This window comes from Aspergillus caelatus (assembly GCF_009193585.1).
Source record: "Aspergillus caelatus strain CBS 763.97 unplaced genomic scaffold BDV27scaffold_115, whole genome shotgun sequence".
Classification (NCBI taxonomy): Eukaryota; Fungi; Ascomycota; class Eurotiomycetes; order Eurotiales; family Aspergillaceae; genus Aspergillus; species Aspergillus caelatus.
The window spans coordinates 27,947-48,948 of record NW_022475378.1 but is presented as its reverse complement, the minus strand read 5'-3'; the positions used below and the strand labels follow the sequence as shown (position 1 = coordinate 48,948).

The 21,002-nt window shown below is 48.8% G+C and overlaps 5 protein-coding genes across 5 annotated transcripts; 2 read left to right on the top strand and 3 right to left on the bottom strand.

Annotated features, from left to right (window-relative positions):
• Positions 1-262: 262 nt before the first annotated feature.
• BDV27DRAFT_146162 (putative exo-polygalacturonase) lies at positions 263-1,832 on the bottom strand (the record flags this gene model as incomplete). Its single annotated transcript, XM_032070527.1, has 6 exons — positions 263-624; positions 701-770; positions 833-1,074; positions 1,129-1,208; positions 1,261-1,526; positions 1,587-1,832. The coding sequence occupies 6 exons, from the start codon at positions 1,830-1,832 to the stop codon at positions 263-265; spliced, it is 1,266 nt and encodes a 421-aa protein (XP_031926456.1).
• A 4,193-nt stretch (positions 1,833-6,025) lies between these two features.
• BDV27DRAFT_129968 (endonuclease/exonuclease/phosphatase family protein) lies at positions 6,026-7,481 on the top strand. Its single transcript, XM_032067328.1, has 2 exons — positions 6,026-6,093; positions 6,171-7,481. Exon 2 carries the CDS (start codon positions 6,451-6,453, stop codon positions 7,363-7,365), a length of 915 nt encoding a protein of 304 aa, XP_031926455.1. The 5' UTR covers positions 6,026-6,093; positions 6,171-6,450; the 3' UTR covers positions 7,366-7,481.
• Positions 7,482-8,281: 800 nt separating this feature from the next.
• On the top strand, positions 8,282-11,762 carry BDV27DRAFT_7409 (uncharacterized protein). Its single transcript, XM_032077455.1, has 3 exons — positions 8,282-8,313; positions 8,619-10,873; positions 10,990-11,762. The coding sequence occupies exons 2-3, from the start codon at positions 8,789-8,791 to the stop codon at positions 11,317-11,319; spliced, it is 2,415 nt and encodes an 804-aa protein (XP_031926454.1). The 5' UTR covers positions 8,282-8,313; positions 8,619-8,788; the 3' UTR covers positions 11,320-11,762.
• Position 11,763: 1 nt separating this feature from the next.
• BDV27DRAFT_7380 (sister chromatid cohesion factor PDS5) lies at positions 11,764-17,046 on the bottom strand. The gene is made up of 3 exons (XM_032077449.1): positions 16,479-17,046; positions 14,716-16,389; positions 11,764-14,660 (listed from the first exon to the last, which is right to left on the bottom strand). Exons 1-3 carry the CDS (start codon positions 16,833-16,835, stop codon positions 12,276-12,278), a joined length of 4,416 nt encoding a protein of 1,471 aa, XP_031926453.1. The 5' UTR covers positions 16,836-17,046; the 3' UTR covers positions 11,764-12,275.
• Positions 17,047-17,302: 256 nt separating this feature from the next.
• On the bottom strand, positions 17,303-19,639 carry BDV27DRAFT_129960 (MFS transporter). The gene is made up of 2 exons (XM_032067327.1): positions 18,661-19,639; positions 17,303-18,589 (listed from the first exon to the last, which is right to left on the bottom strand). Exons 1-2 carry the CDS (start codon positions 19,400-19,402, stop codon positions 17,682-17,684), a joined length of 1,650 nt encoding a protein of 549 aa, XP_031926452.1. The 5' UTR covers positions 19,403-19,639; the 3' UTR covers positions 17,303-17,681.
• Positions 19,640-21,002: the final 1,363 nt, after the last annotated feature.

Here is a 21,002-nt window from a genome sequence, read left to right as displayed (position 1 = left end):
TACGTCACTGCCTCGGTCGAGCTTTCACCGAGCACTCCCCGAAATTTCGCGATGCTCCGATATCCATGGATAGTCTTAATGTAATACTACAATCAAATTGAAGATGGATTGAGAACGAACGACTTGATAACTAGCACTTGTAGAAGATCACATTGCAACCGTACCATTCTGTAACATATTGAGTTTTTGGCGGTAGTAATTCTTAATCTTTCCTTTTTCGACCTGGATACATGACTACCTCCTACTGTAAAGTTAATCAGCTTCAACACTCTCCCGTTGCACTTCCTCCTTCACACACCGGGCCTGTACATTCAAAGCCCTTCGGGTTTTCCACATTTCCGCATAGATATTCTGAGGCCGCGGTTCCATTTGTCAGTTTCAGATTAATACTAGAGAGCGTAATGTCAGTACATGGTGCAACGGCACTGCACTGGAAACTTCCGACTCGAGTGGATTCTGTTGTTCCGCTCAGGTTGAGTACCGAAATATCACGGATCTGGAACTCTGAGTTCGTGCAGTTGCCTTCCCCAGGGGCGCCGCTGAATCGAGTACACTGCGAGATTGCAATCGCGGCCCCACGAAGAGATGTAGCTTTAAGGTCTTTGAGCGTCATATCAGAGATGTCTATATAATTGACGTGGTTAGCCTTTCTGTTTCAAGAGTATATATTGTGTGTAAGTGTTCTCTAAGTGCAACTTACATCCGAGGCCACCTCCGCCACCATTAGGTGGATAGCCGTTCTGATCAGCCGTCCATGTTTTAACGTACATCTATTCATCATAAATGTTCGTCAATAAAAGAACTCGATATTTACCTTCTGGGATTGACCTACCGCATGGAGGGTATTGTGGTAGTTGATATTGCTCACGTTGAGCCTCTCGATGGTTTCGAACTGATCCTTGTACTGACCGATGCTACCCAATGCAATTCCTAGTCCATCGTAGAAATTGGAGTTTGTGATGGTGATGTCCGTGCTGTTGCCCTTGAGTGAGATACTATCATCACCATTGTATACAGTCCAGTTGTTGAACTTGATATGGGAGGATCGAATGGTATCTGCTCCATCCGTGTTTGCTGGTTCTGGTTAGTGATATGATATTTGTGCTGGGTTCAAGATACGGCACTCACAGCTCGAGACCACATTTCCGGTGTTGTTTACGAGTATGCTGTCGAGTTCAACGTGATGACTATATATGATAGACATTGTCCTGCCAGGGTCTTAGTTCAACATTTTAGGCGAGGAATCGAAGATTAGCATACCACATCTGGCTACGTAGGAACCTAAGGCCTCGAACCACTGAATTTGTGAGGCCGTTGAAAGTGATGGCATGTGGTCGACCAGGATAGTTGGAGGTATTGGGCTGCTCTTGTATCCATTGGTACCAAGTGTCACCGTTGCCATCGAGCGTTCCCCTACCATGGCCGTCGATGCGAACATTATTTCCTCCAAGAATGAAAGCAGTGGATTGGTTCTGATACCCGACTGGTAAAGAGTGGTTTAACCAGTATTGAATGTTCGTACCCCACTAAAGAGTCCAGCGTAAACTTATGCAATTATGAATGAACAGGAACTGGGAAGAACATACCAGCAGTGTTCCTCCAATATCAATGTCGACATCCTCCAGCCAAGTGATGTTCATAACAGAATTAACATGGTATGTCGTTGGCTTGAAGACTACCTTTCCCCCACGGCCACACTTCTTAAAGGCATGTACAATCGCAGGGGCATCATCTGTGGCGTTGGAGCCAGCAGCCGGCACGACACAAGTTTCTCTACCCGCAGACACACATGCGAACGCAGCAAGGACGCAAAACACTCGCGAAAGAAACATCGTTATCAATTGCGCGTGTCAGACTTTTCAAGGGATCGATTCTGGCCAGATCTATAACGAGACAGCTAGCTGTCGGCTATCGAATGGACCTTAAGTATGTACATTGGTAATAGTGGTCTGTTCCCTCGCCTCCACGGTATGCATTCGTATTGAGCTGGCGATCTTGAAGGGTCGGAATTTATTCTTGCACGAATTGAATGGCTACTATTGTTCGGTCATAGGAGGCAGCGATCTGCAACGAGCAGTGAACGACATTCTCGTTCCTGGGAAATGCGGGGTATCGTGAGCTATTCAATCGGAGTTCGGTCGATTTCATAGCGAGGGAGTGATCAGAGCCCAGGCCTATAGATGACGAGAATCTCAACGGGTTCAACTCTGGCACAGCCCCTGGAAGCGTTGGCTTGGGGCCAGCCAGCTTTCCTCGCTTAGGTTTTAGCTCCGTGTGACTACAGTTAAGACGGTTAAAGCGTTGAACGGCAGCATTATGGTCAAGAGAGCTAGGTTAGAGTTACGCGTGTACAAGGGTCGAGATACCGGCCGCGCCCATTGCAGCCCATCACGCTTCTACTGTTAGCGAATATTATTGCTTCATTAAGAGCGAATGGTGCTCGTAGCGTCTTGCATATGTGTCCACACCGTCCAGGAAGGGAAGGCTCATTGCAGACCAGAGAATAGATGTCTTACGAAAAAGGGACCCGTAAACCCCATAATGGATTTTGCACATCTAAAACCGTTCTAGGGAGAACATAAACTGTCTGATTGTAAACTTCAAGTAAGTATCTGGAAATAACTGGCTGCACCTGGGATTTCTTTTCATTCTTAGTCCTAAGAAAGGACGGTGATGGCTGAGCAAATTTGTCAAAGACCGAGTGCAATACACATTGGGAGAAGGGGTACGTGGTCAGACGTCGACGTGCGTACCCAAAAATAACAGGTGAGTGCGCCTGGACCAATCACTAGCCGAGCTTGCCGTAAGCCGAGAAGGTATGGGTCGCCGGGCGAAGGATGCCTCACCAACACTCCGCACTACTCCGTACTCTCGAGATAGTCCTAAGGCATGCAGGACTATAATAGGAGTATATTATAGTTACGGCGCGCTTCTAAGGGCCATGCTATCTATAAGGGCTTCTTACAATATAAAGGTATTAGTGCAAGGAACTCTAATTTGATACTTGCAATATCTCTATGTTCAAATTGGTTAAGCCACTATGGATGTTTGGAGACAACAACAACATTGGAGATTACAATACTACTCATATATCTACACATTACAAGTCATAGAAAGTTATTGATTTTCAGGGATTCAGGGATCAACACGCTAACGCCTTACTTCGGACCCTGACCACGTGGAATTGTATAGTGCACCTCTTCACCGTGCTGATCATCCCACGTCAGACAGGTTCCCATCAACATCCGTAATTTTAGTCCTGAGACTTTGAATTCAATGACGATGGGTCCGGTTTACCAAGCAAAGAGTCAAGGACGTGATTGATACCCCGCCCATGATTGGAGGTCAAATCGACTAAGGATCGTGGACAGAACTAGATACAGCTTGGCGTATGCGAATGTGCAGAATTCAAAGAGATTAATTAGGCAGATAGGACGGGTTCCGGAAATTGGTCACCTACCTTACATGTGGACTCCTTTGCCAAATGGGATGGAGCAACGCATTTCATACCTAGAGGCCTCAGACCAGCACTCGAGCTTGGATACTAATGGTTCATCACTTACCACCGTATTATTTAATGCATCGACGGGTGGCATACTAACTGGGGCCTAGTTATGGGGTCAGCTTGCGCATGCACACCTCAATGGGTATTATCAGCAGCATGCGCTAGAGGCCAGCAGGGACCAGCCATTCGTCGTAAATCAAGTTTGTCCAAGTTATGAAAGAAATCTAGAAGCTACTAGGGCAGTTGACCAAGTTGTTTCATGGAAGAGGCTGGTTGAATGATTGCTTCGTCCTCGCCCTCCTGTTGCAACCAGGCCGAGCTCTTCTTGTGAGTGGATAATGAACTTTCGCCCATTATTTGGAAGAATTGTGAGGTATCGTTCTTAAAAGAATTATCTATACATGATATGGGTAGAAGGTATCTATTTTAAAACCGAGCTTGTTCCCGGAGTTTCTTAACGAGATGGGGTGTTCATGAACCGAGTCTTCAGTAAAGCACGCATATCGAGGTAAAATACTCAACTACCCATGGGGAAAGGAGATCAACAATATGTGACAAACCGGGAAACTATTCTTCCCACTGTGTTGAAGCAGCCATGAACTGTATAGTCTTTCTCCAATCTTCAGCCCCCAGTTGACGACTCACCGAACGGAAGTTTAGGTCAAGTGTGTTAATTTAAAATTTGTCGGTTGTTCAACGCTGTCAATACCAGGAATAACTCTGACTGCTCACTACTCTCTAGGCTTTACGACAAAAATGTCTACCAATTATTTCACTTGACGATCAAATTGGGTCTTTTCCGGCAGCAACTGCATGTACAGAAGACAGAGGTGCATTGGAAAATCTCCACTCCCGGTAGATGCCATAGTTTACAGTTCCATAACCTACCAAATCTGGTATTCAGTGATCAGTACCATGGAATGATTAGGCATATATGTATAGTTAATTTGAGTGGATACACATACGAGCTGAGCAACTTCCAATTTCACCACCGGTGGATATTTGTCGTGACAGGCGGGCTCGGAGCATTGAAAGAATCATACCAGTAAAAGTCTGGCCAGGGCACAGATAATCAACTAATGCACTAGCATTTCTGTATGTGGGATGAGCGCGGAACGCATAGCTACTTCTGGAGGCAACACAAACCGACGGTGATAGCCGTTATTAAGCAGATGGGACTTCTCTCCAAGGCTGGCATAGAAGTAGCCATCACACTGACTGTTCCCTCTTTATTGTCTCGTTGACTGTGGCCTTTCGGATGTGCATAATTTCCAGAATCCTACGGCTGTCTCTGACGACCTCTGACTATATGGTGCTTGCATTTTTGGTGTGTTGTGAATACTTCTTTTGAGCCGTAAATACAGCTGCTGATGCATGCTGGTTAGGTTTTATATTACTCTTATCCTGTAGTGACTTACGTGAGTATTTTAGGAGCCTTGTTTCTAAGCCGTTTAGTCTGTAGCGCTGCTGAGACATGCTGCTTTTAGCCTCAGCTAACCGGGAAGATTGGCCACCCTTAGAAGAGATAGGACCATGGCGAATGACTTTCACGATAAAGGTGGGCAGCAAGAAATCGATTGGACGCTAAGACTTTGTATGCTGACTCCCCAAGAGCTCTTACTACCATCAAATTGCGTACATGATTGGTATAGGCTTGGTCAAGTGCATCATCGTGGTCGTCTTGCGTCGAATTTTCGACATATCATTACCTGCCTTCCGAATGGCAGCCTGGACCAACCTGGCGCTTTGCGCAAGCTAGAGTCTCATGACGATTATTACAGTTCATCACAAAATTTTCCAATTTTTCACGAAAAGATCTATAAGACCACTCTCCATTGGATATAGTCGGACGGTTTCTATACACTCTCGGAGACAATCCGCCGCAGAAGTTGGTTCAATTCTGTTGTCTCCTTTCATGATCAGACGCTCTGGATCCAGCCGGATTGCGGTAGGTAGTAGTCCAAGGGAAACTCTGAGTAGACTTCCAGCAACTCCATCCTCTGTAGCAATTGAGGTACATACTAGCACAGAGTGGGTTATTGAGCAGCACTAAGTCGCATTGTCGGTGGATCGGAATAGCCAGGGAATTTTTGTCCTATTATTCTCTTTCCTGTGCCTTTCTTTTCTCCCCTTTCGCTCGTTGAACCTTCGTGTTTTATGTCGCTTGTCAAATGTCCGTGGTGGACTATAGTGCAACAACTAGTACAGAGTCTACAGTCTTATTTTAGTTGTGGCTGTTAAGGAGGGTATATACCAGCAGGCTATTATACTCGGAGGGATTATGATCATCAACACGGTTTTACGGAAATTATGTTTACTGCAAGAGGCCCAAAGCAGACTGTGCAGAAATCCTTCAGGCCCTGTAAATCAAGGCCGGACCCACATCAATGCAATCATAACGAAGGGATATCGGAGGTTAATCTCTATAGACCATGATTTTTATCCTGTCTGTGATTGAGTTTACCACGACCGTGTCTCAAATAACAGGAGTAGCTTGCCATACTGTAAATGGATTTCTTGAACAACCCATACGGACTGTTTTGTATTGCTCAAGAGAGTACTGACTCGTCAGGTAGTGTAGAAAGCGACTATGATGTGTTAGTTCAAAGGACGTTCTTGTTAAAACCATATCATCACATTATCACATGACTGATGAGAATGGCACCTGTTTGTCTCCGAGTCCCGTCACTCGTCTGGACATTTGGCGCTACAGCTCTGAAGAGGGGAGCTGCTGCCCAGAAGAGGAGAAAGACCTCTCCTCCAATCACAACGCCGGTTGACCCAACCTTCTCCTCATCTCATCGGTCCTATAACATCGCTATTACCTGTAACTCACATTAGGAACGGTATATCTGACAAGCGCGGGCGGCAAGGTTCTCAGTTTTGATGGAAATAGCAACCCATCGCTTCCATAAATTGACATTCAGCTGTTGCACTATTTGAAAATGAGATCTTCTACAGAGCTTCCATTCCGCATCTTAACGAATAACATTCGTTATGCAACGAAGTCGCCATTTAAGGGAGAGAAACCGTGGGAAGAGCGCAGTCAGCCACTCCTAAATCAGCTGCTGTATAACACCCGCAATCAAGACGCTTTCATCTGCCTACAGGAGGTTCTCCATAACCAGCTCATCGATATACACTCCGAACTGAATCGTAAACATTCCACAGTCTCCGCCAAAGCTGAAGACAATACGTGGGCGTATATCGGTGTCGGGCGAGATGATGGCCATGAAGCTGGTGAATACTCACCTATCTTCTACCGACCGTCGGTCTGGCAGCTCCAACATTGGGAAACAGTCTGGTTGTCTGAAACGCCGCATATCCCCTCCAAAAGCTGGGATGCAGCGTCCATCCGCATTGTAACTATTGGTGTTTTCACACATCAAACAAGTCGTCAGACTATTCTGGCGATGAACACCCATTTGGACGACCAAGGATCCCGTTCTCGTTTTGAAGCAGCCCACATTATCCTTCGAAAGATTGATGAGTACCAGAGTGGAGAGTACAAAGATATCATTTCCGCTGTATTCCTTACGGGTGACTTGAACAGCGAAGAGACACAAGAGGCCTATTCGGTGTTAACAGGGAATGAGTCCACTCTAGTTGACGCAGCAAAAGCGGTCGATCCGGCGGAGCACTACGGTAACCATTTGACCTGGACGGGTTTCGGCTACGAGAAAGAAGACCCTTCTCGTATCGATTACGTCCTCTTAGGACCAGGGCCCGTGAAGGTGCTTAGCAATGGAGGCCAGCCATGGAAGGTGGAGGGGTATTCCGTGTTGGCCAATCGATTTGACGACGGTGTGTTTAACTCAGACCATCGCGCGGTTGTTGTCGATGTGAGATTATGCAGCTAGATGAAGAACATGCCCACAAACCCATAGTCAACGCGATCCAAAGGACAGGCTGCTATAGATCAAACTCATGGATGCAAGCAAGATGGTTACATGGTTACCTCTCCTGGGGTTCCAATACAACTGATGTAATTATGGAGAAAGGTCAATACCGTACCTATACAGAAAATCAAATCCACCGTGAAGCAATCCCGTTACGCCAAGGACCTTAGTGTAAGATACTATGACTAGATTAAGTGTAGCTCACATCACATGCTTTCCTAACTAGGAATAGTGGGTGGGAACGTGAAACGCGACCGAGACTCTTTTACAGAACCAATACAGTAACCGTAAAGTACGTTTTGATGCTGCCAGATGGATGAAAAGCTTTTAAAAGGATGAATGGTGATAGCTTCAAGAAGAACCCAAAAGGGATGTTCTAAATCTCTGATCAGGATGGTTTTTCCTGGCGCTGCTGGCTCATGTCCAGCTACCTCCCCGAACGTCTCCTCCGCCGACGAACGGACAGGACTTGTAACGGCTGTTCAGTCCGCTCGGCGCTCCTTTTTCCTCCCTCTCTCTCTTTCTCAATCTCTGCTATTCTTTTCTCCCCTTTATCTTACCACTTCTCACGAAACTGGAGCATTGTCACGTCAGTCTTCACGCACCGGGGGACACTGGAGATTAACTGAGCCAAATCCTTCAAGAGGACAGAAAGGGAGATCTCCGAAGAAATAAGGACGAGAACGATCGAGACCTGGACCTTACCTCAACTGGGGGCGCGCCATCAGCTGATTTAGCCGTTCTCTTCCGGGTTCTCTCTCGCAAAGACCAAAGAAAGACCCATACCGGCAGACCCATCCACTGCTTGCTTGTGCTGTGCCTCAGTCCTGCGCTGGCCCTGGAACCTTCCTCCTGCCTCGGGCTTTCCGCCGGTCTTTTCATTATTGCTTTGATTATCCTCCGTGGTTAGTGTTATTTTCCTTTGATTCGTCATTTTCCGTTTCCCTTTATTTCTTTCTCCCCGTTGGTTCTGGTATGTCTCTCTACCTTCCACGTTGTCGTCCCTGTCTCCATTCTTACACCGCGGCTCTGCCAACCTTGGTGTCAAGTCTACCTCCATCCAGGTGACATGACGGCAACGGCGTGGCGGGCTTGCGGCATCTCCTCACTACCTTATCTTGCGATGCATCGCATCCCCCGCTGCGTTGGTCGCGTCCCAGTTGCGATAAGACCTCAATGTGCGGCAATACCAAATTTTGCTAACCTGAACGCGGTCTGTCTCAGGTTCCCGTCTAAGCATGCTGCCGTGACCGACTCATTATCCACTCGGTTGCCATCCTCGTTTGTTGAGCGCCATCTCGAAGGGTGAATTCTCTATACAAGTGACGCGTTCTGTTTCGTTCAGGACGATAATCGCGACTCCGGATCGTGCCAATATCCGATCATGCCGTCCCCAGAGCTTTCTCAATCGGGGCAACTCCCCGGCGACTTCCAGTCGGACAGTATTCAGAATGGCTCCGTTCTACCAATGACAACTGGGAATCACAATGGCGAAGCTGCTTCCGGATCTGCTACGGAACAGGGGCCGAATGGATCAAATGCGATCGCAGAAGGAAAGCACAATGCGAAAGCCGTTCTCGCAGCCTCGGGTGTGTCTTTAACACCCGCTGGCTCCAGTCATGACGCGTCCAACGGCAATCCGTCTACCGGCTCCCAGTCAAACAATGCCAATGGCTCAGCAGCAAGCAAGAAACGATCGCATGGCGGCTCCGCCATTCATCCTTCCTCTCCGACAGAAGGACTAGCCGTGCGTGTACGTGAAACCCCAAAAGATAAGATCCTAGCGGAACAGTATGTGAACCGGGAGTTCCAGCATTCTGCTTTGACGGCGTACCACAATCAGAATCAGGAGATACTGAGCCAGAAACGCGCCGAACGGGACTTTTATCTGACTCTACGACGGGAGAACCATATGAACCCAGCCGCGCTGTATGGCGTCGGCTACGAGGGGTTTGGGAATGCTCGTACAGATCTGCGAGGTCAACATCCCCAGCTATTGTACCCCTCCAACCGGCGGCGACCAGGTAACCGGAGGACTAGGGAGCTACGGGTTTCACGGAAAGATTTGAAGACGCAAAGTGAACAGATCGAAGACCTTGTGCCCATTCGGCTGGACATCGACTGGGAGAAGATCAAGATCCGAGATACGTTCACCTGGAACCTTCATGATCGGGTGGTATCTCCCGATCTATTCGCCGAAAAGCTAGTGGAGGACCTGGGCCTCCCTCTTGAATCGTGCGCCCCCCTCGTGCGGATGGTTTCACAAAGTATCCAAGAGCAGATCTGCGATTACTATCCTCAAATATATATGGAAGAAGAGCCTCTCGACCCTCACCTCCCATACAATGCTTACAAGAACGATGAGATGCGCATCCTTGTTAAGCTAAATATCACCATTGGCCAGCATACTCTGATTGATCAGTTTGAATGGGATATTAACGATTCCTCCAACTGCCCCGAAGAATTCGCTGCGCGTATGACGGATGACCTTTCTCTGTCAGGAGAATTCACAACAGCAATTGCGCACTCCATCCGCGAACAGTCGCAGCTATTCACAAAATCACTCTATATCCTCTCCCATCCGTTCGACGGACGTCCTATCGATGATCCCGATCTTAAGTCCGCTTTCCTCCCTACTCCCCTCGCATCATCCTTCAGGCCATTCCAGGCAGCGAAGGAATTTACACCTTATCTATATGAATTGAACGAAGCAGAATTAGAACGCACAGAAGTTTCAATATCCCGAGATCAACGGAGGCAGAAGCGCTCCGTTAACCGTCGCGGTGGACCCGCCCTACCCGACCTGAAAGACCGTCAAAGGACTATCCGCACGATGATTGTATCCTCCGTCATTCCTAATTCGGCTGCGTCTATTGATGAGAGTAACGTCTTCAAGCGATCTGGGTCGACTCGTGCCAGGCGCGCTGCTGTCGGGTTGCGGGACACTGGTGACGATTCTGATGAATCAGACAGCGACGAATCTTCAATCACAGGCTCCCCCGCTATCGGCCCTCATCTGGCCCAAGGCACTGCGCGCACAAGAGGCATGCGAGGGGCTGCCAGTGCTGCTCACGCTGCTCTGCGTGCGAACCTTGGTCAGTCTGCCACTCCGGAGCCTCACCACGAGGGAAGAGCATCTGCTAGGAGACGGGACTATCGCGAAGAGAGCATCGAAGAGCCAGAAAAACTAATTGTGAAGCTTAAGATCCCTCGTGAGAAGTTCCGTCAGCTTCTTACCCACGGACCACAGTCAATACCGAGTCTCTCAGCGACTCCAGCCCCTCAGCCACCATCACATCAAAGCACGCCTCAAATTAGCACTCCGACCCCAAGCAACATGGCTCCACCTCCACTCACCCAGCCTCAAGCCCGTGTCCCAAGTGTCGGTACACCCACGCAACGGACCGTCCCCGCGCAACAGATTGGAGCCATAGATGCAACCCACCCCCCTCAGCCGGGTGTCCCAGGGGTGAGTGATAGATAACTCATGACAATTCTTTTGTTGATTCGCCTCAAGTGGACCGGCTTATCCGGCTATGGTGGGTGTATCAATCACGGTTCCCTGCTGACTTGAACTTCTCTTAGCCCCCGCCTCCAAGTTGGCTTGCGGCGGGACTCGCGCGACTAAAACGCTCGTATCCAAATGACTCCTTTGAAGGCGTAATGCGCTACACTGCTGTCGATACAGAGACAATGCTACCAGTAGCCAATACCAATACCGAGTCAGGCCACAAACTAAAATACCAATACCTCCCACGCATCCGATGCCATGACTGCCCAGGCAAACTGTATACCCCGGGGCCAGGCACAACAGTTGATAATTTCGAGGTCCATCTTCGAAACCGACAACACAAAGAGCGTGTTGAAGAGAGAATTGCCAGGACCGGGGGTGCAGGGGCCAACAATACATCTTAGTCATGAGCTCAATGATGAAGCGCTTTCATCTTTCTATATCTTCCTCAATTTTTTTTTATCTTCTTTTCTGCATCAATGTATACTTTCCAAAGATCTTTCTTCTTTTACCTTTTTCCCCCTCATGTGTGCGTACCACTGGAAACAGAATTCGCGGCTTTATGTATATGGTTTGAGCGATTGGACTTGAAGCCGTATCTTTTTTTTTTCCGTCCTGAAATTATGTGTCATACTCTGGTGAGCTTGGATCTGGTGCTGTCTTTCTCCATTGTCATGGTCGGCGTAAATACAGCGTTGTTCGAGACCGGGGCATTAAAGTCATTATACGGTGCTCTCTATCTTCATTGTTCATGGGACCTGGCCTATTCACTCAATACAAATAATACATGTCACCTGATAATGACATTCAAGTCCTAGTCACATATCTATAGCTATTAGTTTTGGGCGACTAAGATTATGTGTACTACCGTGGCCTCAATTCGCGCTGTACATGTATTGGAGCACCGGGTACATACATACATACGAGTGTAGCTAAAACAAAACCGGATAAAAAGAGCAAAAGCAAACACGCAGGCAAAGTGACATTTGGAACGGGCGTTATCCTAGCAATTTTAAGGAAACAAGACGAAAAGCAATGAAATAGCGTAGGAAATGGGTATACATTTCAATTCGACTCAACGGGTAAAATAACTGACACTTACTGACGGACTCGTTCATTGGTGAGAAAGCGGAGATAACATGAAACAGCATAGCATAGCACAACAGGCACGAAAAGCATCCCGTCAAGGAATGGCTAACGTGGACAAATGAAGTGGGAGTTTTGGATTGGTTCAAGGAATCACGTAGGTTACGCAGACAGACAGGCTGGCAGGCCTGATAACAAATGTGATGGGGATGGAAGGGATAAAGGTAGTATATGATGCTTGATAAGAGATCCACATTGCTAAGTGTGTCCGTCTTTATCCTCTTCGAGAGGAGCGTCGGGATGGCAGGGTTGTTGCCTTTTCAGCACGTGCTTTTTTGGCGCTTGGTGGTGGGGATGATGGGGGGAGTGATGGTGGAGGAGATGATAGGTCGCTGCCGTCGTCGTTTTCGGAATCCTCGGCGTGATTGTTCTCGTTTTCTTCGTCGCCTTCAGCTTCAACTTCGTCTTCATCTTGGTCCCAATCGTCCATTTCGACGTCATCTTCATCGCTGTCGTGATCTGCATAACTGACTCTACGCGAAGTACCTCTGCTGCTGCGTCTGCGAGCAGTAGCTGTGCTGGTTTTTGCGGCTCCTTCATCTGATGACCAGCCATCTTCGTCCTTGTTCTTCCGCTTAGGTGTCCTTGATGTTGCGCCTGAGGACTTCCGGGGCCGTGTAGCCTTCTCCTTAACTTTCTTTACTTTCTTAGTTGTTCCAGCTCCACCAGTCGTCTCGGTGGGCTCAGGTTTTCTCTTCTTCGCGGCTTGACCTTGGGACCCGCCCTTTGACCTCATTACAGACCGTACAAGCCGATCCAGCAGATCATCAACGTCTTCCGAGAGGAAGTTTTTCTCGGCTACTTCCTGGGCTTCGCGGTGGCTGCTCATTGGGGCAAAGATTGAACTCGGGAGACCCATCTTGCCGGGGTACGTCTGCAGGATATTAGTGCCACCAGCTCCCCCGCCGAATTTGCGCTGCTGTGAGTAGATATCGGCAAATCGGCGAATGGTAGATTGAGCAAGATCTGAAAGTGTGTGTAGACGTGTCGTGATTTCATCGGACTTGGTAATACCGTCACGTGTCTGCTTGACACGCTGGGCGATATGGAAAATGAGCGAGAGATTATGTTCATTAGCTATCGCAGAGAGATAGAAAAGAATGTAGCGGCCCAAGTCGGTCAGATCGCGAGCTTTCGTCTCCTCATCCAGGTTTTGCGGGGGGTAGTCGGGATGATAAGCTAGTAGTGATAACAAGCGCGAAAAGATGGATTCCATAACTGGGTCTTTCTTTTTACCACCATTCTGAGAAAAGAAGGTCGCACGGGATCGCAACCATGTTAGAGTGCTGTCTTTCAGACTAGCATTTGGTTCAAACGCGAGCAGGAATGTGATGATATACCAACGGTGGCTCAAGCGCGAGTTTGGTACCAGTTTCTTTTTGAGTTCATTAATAAACCCAATCCTTACAGGCGCAAGACGATCTTGGGCGACTAGAGCAAGCGCATTGAAGTCTTGAGGCGCAAGCAAATGGTCACAAATGCTGTGGGATGCGCATAATTTGAGTAATGACTTAGCGGCCAAAAGACGTAGTCGTGACTTTTGCCCTGCTGGTGTGTCTTTTTTCTTTGACAACTCGCCCTCACCGACCACAAGTTTATTGAGAGTGCTATAAACAGGTTCGGCATGAGCACGGAAATCGTCTTCGCCGTCCGAGCCTTGCTTGGCGCGTAGGCGGTTGACAATAATCTTGAGAGCCCATTCTTTGGCAGCGGTTTCATCATCCACGGTGTCTGACCACGTATATCCGGCTTCCGGTTTCGGAGACCGGTTCGTCAAGAGGATTTTATTGACTGCGATCGAGATGATGGCGTCACTCTCTTCGTCTGCCTCCCTTGGGGCTAAGAGGTTCAGCTGAGATAGCGTAGCTAACTTAGTGAGGAATCGGTCTGCTCCATACTCCCACTTAGAGACACACTTCTGGACCAGGTCCTTTGCGTACATCTCTTTGCGATCTGCGGTGGCCATGAGGATTGAGACAGCATGCTTGGCAGCGCGAGGCGATGGGCTATACAACGCGTAGTTGACAAGGGCCTGGAAAAACTTGCGATCTTTGGGCAGCTTCGCCGGAAGCTTCTTTGCAAACCCAGAGCAAGCCTTGAGGATTTCTTCGGTTCCAGTGTCCTTACTCGTTTCGGCCGATGGTGCTTGCGATTCGAGATCCTTACACATCTCTTGAACCTGAGCCTCGAGTACCTCGGGATTCCGGGAAGAGATCTCCCGCAGCATTTCATGTGCGGGACTCGCCAATCCATTCTCATCTGTCCGCGAGAGACTTATAATTGCTGGAATGTGGCTCCGGTTGAAAACAAGGGAACTACAGCGGTACAGAAGGGGGGTCAGAGTCTCAAGTAAAGGAGAGTTGTTAGAGCTTTGCAATCGGCGTGCGAGCTCCCTGATGGCCTTGATGACCGTTCGGTAGTCGCTGACCGCGGCCATTGCAAAGCGAATCAACTGGTAGCTGCGCCGGTCATGTACTTTGGCAAACTTCCAAAGATCTGCGGAAGCTCTTGATGCATCAGGAAAGACCTTTGACAATGTATCAATCACTCGATTAATTTGAGCTGTGATCCGTTCGTCGTCTTTTTCCATCACACCGCCCTACGTTCACTTGATATCAATATCCGATCATCTATACAAATAGCGAGGCACTTACATTATACTCCTCGCAGGCCTGAAGGTAGACTGTAACAGCTGTCCTCATTTGTGGTTGCCTGGCCTGCATTGCAAAGAAAACCTTCTTTGCCTTGTCGTCCAATCCACTAATTAGGGTTAAGATGCGACGCACACGAATTTTGTCAACGTCTGTCTCATTATCGCCCTCTGACGTCTGTGAGTCTTTCAGTTTTTGAGACTGCGTCGAGCTACTCCGCGATAGTTTAGGCTTTATCGGTGGGTAGCTCAGCGGAAGAAGGATCTCAAACAAAACGCGATCGATCAACACATGGATATCGAGGTCATTTGTGTAATAAGCATCGAAGATCTTTGACGGCCCATCTTTGAGCAAGGATACTACTTGCTCGTTATCTTGTTCAATCTCACCTGCCGCAACTGCCCACATCCGGCCCAGGGTTTTCATGGCATGTTCCCGAACCTGTGGCTTTCGGTCTTTGACACGCTCCGCCAAGATAAAAAGTATAGAATCCTGGGATGAAAAGCCACCACTGGCGCCTAACTTGTGAACGATGTGAGACAGGCCAAACGTACCGACCGCGTCGACTGCCGCTACTCGAACCTTCTCATCTGCATCTCGAAGCATAGACGCTAGGTTTTTGATGAGCATCTGCTCCTCACTTTCGGCCAGGCCAGAGCCACCGGCCGACGTTAACAATATCCGACCAACGACGGTGGCCCATGCAGCCCTTACTGAGGCAGACTTGTCCAATCGTCGGCTCAAAAAGCCCTCGTAGGTGGAGCTATGCGCCTGCGAGAATGGCTTGGGGGAGAATGGCTGTAAAAGAACGTTTGGCTGGGGGATCGTTTGCGAATAGTCTGACAAGGTTACCGGCGGATAGGCTGCAGGATCCATTGGCGGAGGCGGGGGTGGCCCGGCAACTCCAATTCCAGCCGTAAGGTCACCAATTGTCTGCGTAGCTAGCAGGCGCAAAGATACAGATTCCGCGGAGAGTTCTGCCTCCAGCTGGGGGGCCACATTCTGCAACACCTCGGGACAGGCCCTCCAAAGTTCCCTGATCAAACGATGTGCCTTGCTCAGCTCTTTAATATCCTCCCCTTCTTCGTCTGAATCATCAAGATTGGGCCGGCGATGAGAGTTCTTAGACGGACCATTCGCTCCGGTCGCAGAGGCGTCGATGATGACATTATTGAAATACTGGCTTATATGACTAGTCATCCTCTCCGGGCAGGCTTGGCAAATTGCCTTCGCCATGTTATAGGCCGGGGGGTAGTCCTTCAAAAGCAATGTTCCCTGTTTGGCATCGACCGGAGTATCGGCCTTCTTTCCTCTCCTGCTAGGGTTCTCCAGAGCACGTGGATCGATGCGCAGGAATTGGGCGACGATGATATCCACGACATCCGGAGCAAGTACTGGCGTCTCATCGATCACCGTTACAAGCAGGCGGGTCATGTCGAATTCAACATTCTTCGCGATGTCCTCGCCTGTGGAACCTTTGGAAGAACCAGAGACAATGTCAAAGCAAGTAGTAAATAATGGAATAATTAAAGCGTCCGGGTGATCGAGGTCTGTCATTAAAACTATACTCTTCACTTCCGCTAGTGAGTTTAGCACATAGATATGCTGAGCATTGTACGTGTTAGATGGATCCCCCAATGCGGGGATAATGGAGGTCACGATGCAGGTAAAAATATCCTTCATAATTCAGAGCATAGTTAGCATTCAGCATAGCTCAATTGAGTAGACCGTCTTTCACAAGAACAATTAACACCGCGGCAGCATACCTTAAGTTGATTGCCGGTGAAGGGCGCGTCGGGGGCGCAGAGGCGCAAAACGTCGACAATGCAACAGGCCGTCCAGGCTCTTACACCCTTGTCCTTATGTGCGAGAAGCTGAGCTGTTGCTAGCTCCTGAGAGACTTTCTGGAGAGAATCCTTTTCCACCTCCTCCTGTTCCAGTTTGCGGAGCTCTTGCGCGAGCGTCTGCAAGCGCTGCAGCAGATCCGCAATGGGAATAGCCGATCGCCCAACGCGCCATGAAAGTGGCTCATTGAATCTGAGACGGCGAAGGCTGCCGGGTGTCTCTTCTGTTTCCACGACCTCCGCCGCAGCGGAGGGGCCTTGACGAGTGCGCGCAGGCATCGTGGAAGCAGCGCGGGGAAGCCGGTGAAGGTGTCAGCTTCAGCGCACCATGCGCTAGGTCGGGAAGGGAGGAGAGGGGGGGGGAGGCACAGGAAATAAGATAAGGGGAGGAGATTCGGAGGAAGAGGCGGGAAGAAAGCACACTGTCAAATGAGGAATTCGCAAGCTAGAACGGAAAAGGACGTTATGATAGGCGGAAGAGGAGGTGGTTGGACAAGCAGCAAGCAAGTCAAGTCAAACCCCCGAGGACGATGGATTGATTGTCGGGCGGCTTTTTTTGACCGCCTTCACCAAAGACGCGTCGCGTCGGTCTTCTTTTTTTGCCCTATTTTTTCTTTCTCTTCTAGGTTACAACTCCGCCGACTCGTATGATCTCATGGATTTGACTAGTTTTTGAGTCTTTGCCTAATCCTCAGACGTTCGTTAGTGTACGGACTCCGGAGTCCCTCGTCTTATCTGAGACAGAAGCTAAACCACCTCGGCCTTTTCTTGTCCGACGTCATGGAGTAAATTACTCGACCATTTACACTACCAGATGGTGCCATGATGAGGGCTGATATTGAGACTCTAAATCACCTTTTTTCTAGGTACACGGTATATCGCGATGAAAAGTGAAAGGTAAACATTAACAATATTCGTGGGGAGTACACTCGCTATGCATGCACACAACCAACACTTCGAAAAAGTAAAATAAACATTATCGTTTATATGCCACCTTATAACGCCGAGTTGATGATCAAAATTAACCATATGCACATCAAACCTGAGATATGCAATTGTTTTTTCTCTATTTTGCTCCCGCAAGAAAGGGGAAGAAGATTTTGTGCAAGTCTGGCAACGGCCGATTTAGAACTTTGGCGAAAACTTGCTCATGGCACGAATCTTCGCGCCGTAAAAGAAAAAGACAACCGGAATGGGTATCATAGCAACCGTGATGAATCCAAGTAGACTGGACGCCCAGGCCACACCCAATCTATGGTACATCTGCACGGCAAAGAGCGGGAAAGCACCACCCAAACCACTCCGAACCAGGGTGTTGGCAGCGATAGCTGAGTTGGCAAACATCATGTACACATCGATGATATAGTTAAGGCCCTGCATGAAGATAACGAGGATACCCATCCCGATAGGGACACCTGCAATTACCTGGGGCACCCATGAGATGTTGGGATTCGAGGTCCATCCGAACCAGAAGAGACCAGCTGGCAACAGAACAGAAGCAATCATCATGGGAACCAGGCGCTCTTCGGGTACAACCCTGCCATGTTTCTCCAGCTTCCGCGCAAAGCGCGTCTTCGTCTGCCAAATGATCAATGCGACGCCGCAGAGAACTCCAATCATAATACCAAGGAACGGTAGCCCTGCCACACCCCCATTCGTCCAACCTCGAACCTCCGCGAAGGAGACCGGGTAGGCCTCGAAGAACAGATACAGGATACCGTAGATAAAAGCCAGGTAGATCGTCATAGCTAACAGGATCGGTTCGAGGAAAAGCATTTGGAGGGGGCGCAGAAGATATTTCGTAACGATTTCTGATGCCGTTGGGCGATGCTCGTCCAGGAATGAATGCAATGCCCAGTTACCAGTCTCCCGCCGCAGGCGAGCAGCACGTTTCTGAAGAATTACGGGGCCATAGGTTTCGGGGACGGTTAACAGTGCAAGGGTACCGAACGATGCAGAGGCTATCAAGGTGATCCAAGCTGTCCACCGCCAGCCAAGATGCGATTCTGTAATGAAACCACCCACAATGGGGCCTAATGAGACCTGTCAGCCTTGCTACCACGTCGGAAAGCAAACACTAACGGGAGATGGAAGGAAGACTTACCGATAACGGGTCCAACAAAAGTCGCAGCTGAGAAACAAGCAATAGCCACGGCGCGATCCACGGGGTCCCAGAAATCGGCCATTGCGCCACCCACCACAGCCAGGGGCGAGCAACCAAACACACCCATGAGAAAACGGCACAACATGATTGTCTGAACATTTTGGGCCACTGCGACCGGGATTTGGAAAATTGCGAAGATAGCATAGCCAGAAAACAATGGTATTCTGCGTCCGTATAATTCTGAGAGAGGCGACCACATCAATGGCCCAACTGCGAATCCAAACACCACCAAACTAGTCGCTAGAGTCATAACTTCAGTTGAAACGTTATACTCCTTAGCTGTCACCATGGTTGCCGTCGAGAACACACTACTAGCGAAAGTGATCCACATTGTCAAGGAGGACAGAGTCATGGTCAAAACCCATTTTCTCCATTTTGGCATGTTCTGGGGGTTCTCTGGATCATCTGGGCCGTCCCATTCTACCAGGTTCGGGTCCTTCTCCGGCGCCTTCTCTTCGTGTCCCTTCCTTGAATGTGGTGTTGACATCGATCTCTCCAACCTCTCCAGATCTGCGTTCTGAGTACCCCCAGCGTTCTTCTCGGGGTCTTCCCCGATCGACGAGGAGGACTCTGACCGCAAGGTGATGTCTGAAGACTGCATCGGTCCCTCATTTTCTCTATCTAGACGAGCTGAGCTATGTGGATCATGTTGCGTTGCACCATCTCGATTAGTAGTGCTCATTTTGATGGAAAGCGCGGAATATCGTTAAGGTGCAGACTCCAATATCACTCGATATAGGTATAGCAAACAATAGGCTCTGAACAACAGCGATTAAGTCCTTGCAAAGGGGCAGAAAAGTAAAGTGAATAAGGTCTATAGCCTACTACCTAGCTAATCCAGGCGCATGGGAGGGGGTCTCCTATTATAATAAAGCATTTTCTGCTACACGGAGGTGGGCCTATAGAATAAGAAATTTGCACCCTAGTGACAATACATCAGTTAAACGGGGCACTATGAGAGGAGGAGCCATGGCTGCTAAGCTGCCCAGCGCACGTACGTGCTCCACCAAGGTAGATGTCTTCTTGTTGCTAAATCCGAGTCCGATAGCCGATCCCGACACCTATCTACATACACCAGATATGTACACGTTATGTACATATGAACTAAAATCTGATTAATAGGAGAGAGTATATGCGTGATGTCAGCGGATTTGTCATAATGAACACATGAGGAGGATACCATGGTCGGTGGAAAAAGCTCTCGGACTTTGACGAATGGAGAAAGGCATGAGCTGATAGCCATGAACAATGACACAAGAACCACGAGGTCTGGCGGGTAGAAACTGGAAAATGCTTAGCGCTCTCGCCCCTCGCCCTTTCGGCCCTTCACTGTGGCCGACTTCCATGGCGCTTCTACGGCCACCATTGGGTCCCCGTCTCCACCCTTCCCGATGGCTTAACTTCGTTTATATCCACTTTCGGCAGATGCTCTGCTTTCACTTCCGATTATCCGAATCCATATCAGGTACAAGTTAAAAGGCCGTGTTACAGTTGCATACCTTTTTTCCCTCAATTGGTCAACGCCCTGCATGAGGACCCGACCCCAGTCACTCTGGGGCTCTTTTCATTTGTTTCCTGGAGTCAAACAACCCACTTATCCCCGTTCGGATTTAACGTGGACTAAGGGTATGTCTCAGCTTCATCTCGCGTTATTCATTGTTCATTGTCCGATGTCCGACACGTGCTCACCCACAGGATGCATCCATACCTCAAAACCAGCGAACGATAAACGGTGTAACTAGCAGAATTCTCATTTTCTTTTAGTCATCTGTGTTGGGTTTATCGGCCTATTGGAGTTCTAGATCGAGTCATGTTGGCGCCCGCGCTGCCGATCTGCTTAACTCGGGAAATTATATATGACATGTTCCGATGGCGTGCTTCATCACCGTTGTGCGTGGTGTTGATCCGGTTTGCATATCAATCAATCTGGTAGATGTAGGTGCTATAACTGCTGTCTGACATTTGAACGTGACAGCCCCGAGTTTGGCGTTGTATACTCCGTAAGTATGTAGAATATTCTTTCTCTTTCGTATTAAGTCTTGAACACATCTGTAGTAAGGTGGCCCCTCCTGCTTATCACATGATCCTCTGGCATGCAGATAATAGATAGCATGTCGTCGTAAGTTCTCCAATTCCTTCATAGCACGTATCAGCTGGTAGTGTATGAATGTGCTGAGAGTCAAAGTGAGCGTTGACTATCGGGATTTGACCTAGTCGCGGTGTGAGGATCTACGCCCGCTTCACAATATCTCTATATCTGTGCCACAGTTACAGCTCTCGAA

Excerpts from the sequence above, each read along its gene's own strand:
- BDV27DRAFT_7409 (XM_032077455.1), top strand. The coding sequence starts at position 8,789 with ATGCCGTCCCCAGAGCTTTCTCAATCGGGGCAACTCCCCGGCGACTTC. Across the intron at positions 10,874-10,989 it reads CTCAGCCGGGTGTCCCAGGG|CCCCCGCCTCCAAGTTGGCT; the intron begins GTGAGTGATAGA and ends AACTTCTCTTAG.
- BDV27DRAFT_129960 (XM_032067327.1), bottom strand. The coding sequence starts at position 19,402 with ATGAGCACTACTAATCGAGATGGTGCAACGCAACATGATCCACATAGC. Across the intron at positions 18,590-18,660 it reads TTTTGTTGGACCCGTTATCG|GCCCCATTGTGGGTGGTTTC; the intron begins GTAAGTCTTCCT and ends AGGTCTCATTAG.
- BDV27DRAFT_129968 (XM_032067328.1), top strand. The coding sequence starts at position 6,451 with ATGAGATCTTCTACAGAGCTTCCATTCCGCATCTTAACGAATAACATT.
- BDV27DRAFT_7380 (XM_032077449.1), bottom strand. The coding sequence starts at position 16,835 with ATGCCTGCGCGCACTCGTCAAGGCCCCTCCGCTGCGGCGGAGGTCGTG. Across the intron at positions 16,390-16,478 it reads TCACCGGCAATCAACTTAAG|GATATTTTTACCTGCATCGT; the intron begins GTATGCTGCCGC and ends TGAATTATGAAG. Across the intron at positions 14,661-14,715 it reads AGGCCTGCGAGGAGTATAAT|GGCGGTGTGATGGAAAAAGA; the intron begins GTAAGTGCCTCG and ends AAGTGAACGTAG.